This window comes from Lolium perenne, chromosome 1, assembly GCF_019359855.2.
Source record: "Lolium perenne isolate Kyuss_39 chromosome 1, Kyuss_2.0, whole genome shotgun sequence".
Lineage (NCBI taxonomy): Eukaryota > Viridiplantae > Streptophyta > Magnoliopsida > Poales > Poaceae > Lolium > Lolium perenne.
Window position 1 is genome coordinate 156630750 of NC_067244.2, and position 6972 is coordinate 156637721.

At 44.2% G+C, this 6972-nt stretch overlaps 1 protein-coding gene across 2 annotated transcripts; it reads left to right on the forward strand.

The window, feature by feature from the left end:
* Nucleotides 1-570: 570 nt before the first annotated feature.
* On the forward strand, nucleotides 571-5429 carry LOC127309064 (acylamino-acid-releasing enzyme 2). 2 transcript variants are annotated; one of them, XM_051340050.2, is made up of 18 exons: nucleotides 585-809; nucleotides 1278-1466; nucleotides 1572-1881; nucleotides 1969-2190; nucleotides 2285-2524; nucleotides 2618-2695; nucleotides 2787-2925; nucleotides 3024-3175; nucleotides 3262-3344; nucleotides 3437-3561; nucleotides 3646-3724; nucleotides 3806-3974; nucleotides 4064-4124; nucleotides 4198-4320; nucleotides 4422-4619; nucleotides 4735-4803; nucleotides 5032-5108; nucleotides 5197-5429. In XM_051340050.2, exons 2-18 carry the CDS (start codon nucleotides 1316-1318, stop codon nucleotides 5258-5260), a joined length of 2340 nt encoding a protein of 779 aa, XP_051196010.1. In that variant the 5' UTR covers nucleotides 585-809; nucleotides 1278-1315; the 3' UTR covers nucleotides 5261-5429. The 2 variants fall into 2 exon arrangements, with proteins under 2 accessions (XP_071675423.1, XP_051196010.1); XM_071819322.1 differs by lacking the exon at nucleotides 4422-4619 and having other exon boundaries at nucleotides 571-809.
* Nucleotides 5430-6972: the final 1543 nt, after the last annotated feature.

Here is a 6972-nt window from a genome sequence, read left to right on the forward strand (position 1 = left end):
CACAAGCAGAGCGATGACACTGTCACTTGCTCCACTGCCTAGCCTCCGCCAACGTTTTATCCGCCACCGCTGCTGTGTCCATCCCTATGCCGCCTCATCCTATCTCCCTAAGCTGATGGAAGTTGAAGCCGCTGCACCTCTGATCTAGCATCTGCCTTTTTTATGTGCTGATGCTTGTGACCAGTGTAAATTGATTTTTTATTTGAGTTATTACTATATGATCATCCTTGGTATTGCTGTGTAAACTGAATTTTTTGCTTGGTGTTCGTGGTGTAACCGTGTTTTGGGTGACAGGAATTCTCCCTAATCCCCTTGTGAAAATACACTCAAATATTTGATACACTTATGTAAATTCTGCTTGTCTATCCATAGATCTCTATGGGTGATACCCCACAAGTAAAAAAGCTGCATAGTTAATACCCCATACGTTCCCCTCTTGATCATCTGGTACCTAAAATGCCTAGCAAAACGCCAATGATTCACATGGCATGTCGTCATAAACTGCCTTATTAATGCCAAGAAAATGACGAGAAGGTGTACCCAATGACAATGATCTGACGCAACCTTCTCGTTTGTCTTAGAGCCTGTGGTGGCATGTATGATCATTAATACCGAAAAGATTCCTTTTGGTATTTTTCGAATACTTTTGAAGACTTTGGTGATAAGCTGAGTCAGCTGACCCAAAAGGAAACAGAATTTGGTGCCATCTGGTTAAATAATTGCAGCTAGGTTGTTGTTGACATGTGAAGGATCTTTCGCTGAGTCCTTGGACCAGCCATTGCTACTCCACTGCAAAAGCAGGAAACTGAGTAAGTATTCTCCTTTTCTTTTATCTCTCTCTGAGGCTACTAAATTGATGTTCTTATTTCAATGTCATAAAATCACTCGTATTAAGATTATTCTGCAATATGTTTTTCTTGAATTTGGTTAATGCTAAATGGTACTGTGTGAATGGGTGGAGTGAAGAAGCACTCAGAGTATTCTTCTTGGATTTGGATTGTCTATGGAATTTGTGAAGAACAAGCGAAGCTACCGTTTCTGGCTAAAATTGTGATTAAGATTTAAGTATAGTAGATCTGGATCTTAAAGCATCCAGGTTCTCCATTTTTGACTGCAATTGCCATCACACAAGAGTTGTGATGATATCGATTGAACTTGCATCCCTAACCGTATCTATTGATGTTCAATTTAGAGTTCTTATTTTCATTTCTTCAATGGATTTTCCAAGAAAATACATGAGGCAAGCATTACGTATTTGCCTTTGTGAAAAATTGCAGATCTAGCCTAGTCAAGTACTGTCTGCCTAGTGTCAGGCATGCAAGTTTCTGAGCCAGCATTGAAGAAACATGATTCATCGGGTATGGATGCAATGATGTCAGAAGAGTATGCTTGGCAATCCAAGTTATTGGAAGACTTCACTTGTGTTCCAAGCATAGAGAGTGCTTGGGTTTTCAAAACCAGCAATGGTATGACTCTGAAATTTTCACCTATACCTGTCATCAATTGTCATTTTGATTTTCCCAGAAGCTATATCAAGCTGGTCAAAGGTGATCCTTGGTTCATGATTGCAGGAGACAGATCAACAGCAATGTTTTCTATTAGTCAAGCAGACCTACTGGCGAACAACACAAGAAAACATATTTTGTATTCTCATATTTCGAGACATGGAACTGACCCTCTAGAGTGTCAATGGTCTCCATTCCCTATTGAAATGACCGGAGTATCTGTTGTCGTTCCATCCCCTTCTGGATCGAAACTTCTTGTGGTGAGGAATGGAGAGAAAGGTTCATGTACAAAACTTCAAATTGTTGATCAATCACATGTGGATAAAGAAATACATGTAGATCAATCTACACATGGTCCACTTTTTATTGATGAGTGGTAAATTTCCAGCATAATTAATGGCTGCACTTTTCCAGCCTCTTCATCCGTATCTACTGTGGCGTGACACACTTTTTCTCGGTACAGGTTTCAAGGGATTTCCTGGAACCAAGAAGAAACCTTCATCGCATACATCGCTGAAGAGTCACCTAGACCAACACCAGCTTTTGATGATGCCGGATATAGGAAGGAGGGCTCTTCGGAGAAAGGCTGCAATAGTTGGAGAGGACTAGGGGAATGGGAAGAGAACTGGGGTGAAACTTACTCCATAAAAGGGAGACCCTCACTGTTTGTTCTTGATATTGCTAGGTCTCTCAGCACTTCTAGTGAATATGAATACTTATCTTTAATCCGAGATTATGACTTACTAAACCAAACATGTATTGATTCACTTTGCCTGCAGTGGCGAAGTACGTACTGTAAGAGGAATTGCAAAATCATTGAGTATTGGTCAAGTTGTTTGGGCTCCACCATCTTCAACTGGCCATCAGAAGCATTTGGTTTTCGTGGGATGGTTAGAGCACAATGGGTTTCAGAAAACTGCTAGAAAACTCGGCATCAAGTACTGTTCTAACAGGCCGTGTTCCCTCTATGCAATCCGTTGCCCTTTCGAAGAACCAAATGCAGATAACGCATCGCTTAGGTGAGCTCATGATGTAACTCCAGTGTTTTTGCAGTACCTACGTACTACTGCTTTGTTCAAATGGAATATGATGTAACCCTGCTGTTGTTCCAGTGGTGGTAAATCAGACTCTGCTTCAGTAGTAACGAACTTAACACCAAGCATAAGCAGCGCTTTCTTTCCACGGTTCAGGTATGCTTGTGTGAATACTCTTGCATCTTCTTCAAGCATTTCAAACTCAAACAACTCTTTACTGAATAACTCAATTTATCCTCAACAACAGCAAGGATGGGAAACTTCTGGTGTTTCTATCTGCAAAATGTGCAGTAGATAGTGGAGCACATAATGCCACAGATTCTCTGCATAAAATCAACTGGCCTTCTGATTGGAAAACAGATGAACATCTTGATATGATCGATGTGGTATGGCTATACAAGCTGCTCACCTTGAGTCATTGATTGGTTTGGTACTTCGCTACATTCTGCGCTCAGCGCAATATTCAAATTTTAATTTATGTCAGGTTCCTCCTGTAATGTGCCCTGATGATGGCTGTTTTCCGGGTCTATACTGCTCATCCATGCTATCTGATCCTTGGCTTTCTAATCACTGTACGATAATATTAACATCTGCTTGGAGAAGTACTCAAGTGATATTATTAGTAGATGTTTTAAGGTAAATAAGTAAAGGCTCCTTGCATATTCGTTTTCTAGGGCTTAATGGATCACTTTCATCATATGCTCCTGTATTTCTTTTGGCAGTGGGAAAGTAACAAGAATAAGTCCAGAACTCTCGGATTACTCATGGAGCGCCCTTGCAGTAAATGGCAGTGATGTCCTCTCTGGTAATTCTACTTGCAATCAGACAGTGTGTTTATTTACATAATCTTCTAATTTTTAGTGTTAACAACATTTATTTCTTTTCTGATTGTCTTAGTGTCAAGTAGTCCCATCGACCCTCCTCAGATTAGTTATGGCCATGAAGCGTCAAAGGAGGATCATCAAACACGCGGATGGGTTTGGGAGGAAGTTACAAGTCCGCTCATGGCAGGCAGCAATAAGGTTCCTTCCGGGCTGCTGCAAAAAAATATTTTATTTGCTCAATTTACTCAAACATGCATTACCATTTGTTTTCATGTTCTGCAGGTGAAGGCTTTGTTATCGCATCACAAGTTCAGTATACTCAAAATCCCGGTTACTAACCCATGTGATGAACTCTCTGACGGTATAGTCATGAAGACAAATATTATGATCTATTTTGTGTTACCCTGTCATCCTTCTCTGGTGATGCTTTTCCTATCCTCAGGTGGTCAGCTTCCATTCGAGGCCATCTTTGTGTCCTGCGAGGACAGTTCGCAGAAACCAACTGTTTTAATCCTTCATGGTGGCCCACATTCGACATCCGTATCAAGCTATTCGAAATCGTCAGCGTTTCTCGCTTCACTTGGATTTAACCTGCTTGTTGTAAATTATAGGTAGTTTTCCTGAAAAATTCTCTTTCTTTCATTCTTTCTTTCTGATAAACGATGAATGCCAATGTGTCATCTTGGTGTAATATGAGAAGAGGTACACTGGGATTCGGAGAGGAGGCTTTGCAGTCACTTCCTGGAAAAGTTGGGTCACAGGTGCGTGCTCCAATTATATTCTTGGTCTTTATACCTTATGAGCCAAATCTTGTTTCTGAAACGTGTGGAACAGGATGTCCAAGATTGTCTTATGGCACTAGACTACGTAATCAAGGAAGGACTGATCGATGCGTCTAAAGTAGCTGTTGTCGGAATTTCGCATGGTGGATTCTTATCAACCCATTTAATCGGTCAGGTCAGCATCCTACAGTCTTCGAACCATGGGAGGCACTTACTACTTGCCCCATTTTTTTCATTGTTCTTGGTGTGAGTTGTCATTTGGCCCCACTTCTCCAGGCTCCTGATAGATTTTCCGTGGCGGCGGCTCGAAACCCAGTCTGTAACCTGTCACTGATGGTTGGCACAACTGACATCCCAGACTGGTGCTACGTGGTGGCATGTGGAACTGAGGGCAAACACCTAGCCTCGGAATCCCCTTCCATTGATCATCTTAGAACCTTCTACCAGAAATCACCGATTTCCCATATTTCAGAAGTATGCCCTTCCCTGTCTTATCTAGATCATTCGATGAACTGGAGTAAGGACATAATAATTAGCGACAACAAAAGATCTTGGTTCGCATCCTAACTTAACGATGTTGATTCTGCAGGTGAAAGCGCCCTTGCTTATGCTTCTAGGAGGAGCAGATCTTCGGGTACCGGTTTCAAATGGCCTACAGGTAGCTCCACACAAAAGGAATTAACTACAGATATACTCAAAGAAAATTTCATTTTGTTCTCATGATCTATTCTGAGTGTAAAATACAGTTTTTTTTAAAATCAATCTAACTCAAAGAAAATACAAATACTTATAACAAGTTACATTCAACAAACTTCAGATGAACAGATTTCCCAAGAGCTCTGCAACTCTGCTTTGCTTATACGTTCCCTGTGTCTGTTCTTTTCAGTACGCAAGAGCTTTGAGAGAAAGAGGAGGTGACATCAAAACCATGATGTTCCCAGAGGACATACATGAAATCAATATGTAAGTCACAGAATAGGTTCCAGTTCAATTGCCTCTTACTGCTAGATTTGTATCATCATTTCATCTTGTTTTTGGTTTCGGTCTGCAGACCACGATCGGATTTCGAGAGCTTCCTCAACATCGGAATCTGGTTCAAGAAATATCTCAAATAGGTCCGAGGAGAACTTCAGATTTTTTCAAATATCTCAAATAGATCCGAGGAGAACTTCAGAACTTTTGAAATATCTCAAATAGATATGAGAACTTCAGAGTTTTCCAGAGCACTATTTTTGCAAGTTACGCATTTGAGAATTGACAACAGGTGTTTGCCTTTGAAAACTATCTAAACAAAATTGCTCCAACAAAAAAATATTTTAATTGCTCCAAATTTTTTTTGCTGGAAAAGGCCTTTGAAACAGTCACTCCAAAAGGCCAGATTGCATGCGATGTTCTAGGCGTTGTGAAGTATAGCTTTACGACTTGCTCATTTGGGCCAGAGCGAAGTACATCAAAATTTGATGGGCTGAGTACTGTTTTTCGTAGAAAAAAAATACAGTTCCGTTCAAGGTCATTCCCGATTTGCCAAACAAAAAGAAGGCCACCCCCGAGCTTCACTAGGCTACATGTATTTATGTGCATGTATTTTTTTTTTTTTGAGCAACCGGCAGGAGCTCTACCTATTCATTAAAAAGAGGGAAATTTGACCAGTTTATAAGGGAAACTGGCCGAAAACCGATACAAACGCAATACCCGTGTCCAGTTTATAAGGAAAACTAGACGAGAAAAACCATACGGCACAGTTTTCAGGGAGAAACCGGCGAAAATCACACACCTGGCCACACGACCTATAGAACCTAGGTCTGGAGCGCCGCCGAATGACACCAGCACGACGGCAACAGCGATCGCCGCGACTGCCCGGTCCACGTCCATGAAAAGGAAGTCAGAGCCGAAAGAGACGGCTAGGCCCTTCAAACTTTGAGGGGTGAGGCAGGCCGCAAAGCAAGCCAGCGGCACTCGCGCACCGACGGATACCCGAGAACATCAATTAAAGTAGTAGCCAAGCCATTGCCGTGATGGCTCCCAAACATTTCGAAAAAATGACGCCTCCAAGGAGGTCACGACATCCAAAGACGCCGCCGTCATCCAATCCGGCAAAGCCGGATTTGGGCTTTCACCCTGGAATGGTGGGCGGAGGGGTGACGGGACTCCACAGCAACGCCTCCAAGGAGGAAAAACGACGCCCTCGAGCGCCGCCGTTGCCGGCACTGACCAAGTCAGGCAGGACTTTCGTCCGAAGATCCGCACCACCTCCACTGTCCCAAGGACAACCTAAAATACCGGACGAGCACAGACTACCGACCAGAGGGACGCCGTCCACGCCACAGAAGCATGCCCTGCTGCTCACGCAGCCAGAGGCAAACCATCAACACGACCAATTCCGGAGCCGCCGCTCCGGCCTCCACGCACAGCAGGCCAACACCTCACGCCAACCTTGCCGCCGTCCGCAAGGCGCTGTTGAAGCCCTTGGCCAACCAAAAGCCGCGCCGCCGCACCGCCGTCCTTGAACCGTGGCACACCTCCACCACGGCTTGCAGATGCCAGCCGGGCCGCGCCCCGACCGGCCTTCCACACACACGGTGGTACACCATAGCCACCAAGCTCCAGCAGATTAGGGCGCGGGACCCCGATCCACGGCCTCCACACGACCTCCGTGCAGAGGAAAAGCTAGGCCGCCAGAACCTCTGCCACCACCGCGTTCCCAGGGCCGCCGCCCCGGCCTGCCTGCGTCGGCACGCCTCCAAGCCGGAGCAGGCCTAGATCGGACCCATCCGAGCCCAGAGCGGGCCCTGGCCGCGCCACCGCCATGTATGTCTACTCATGTAAT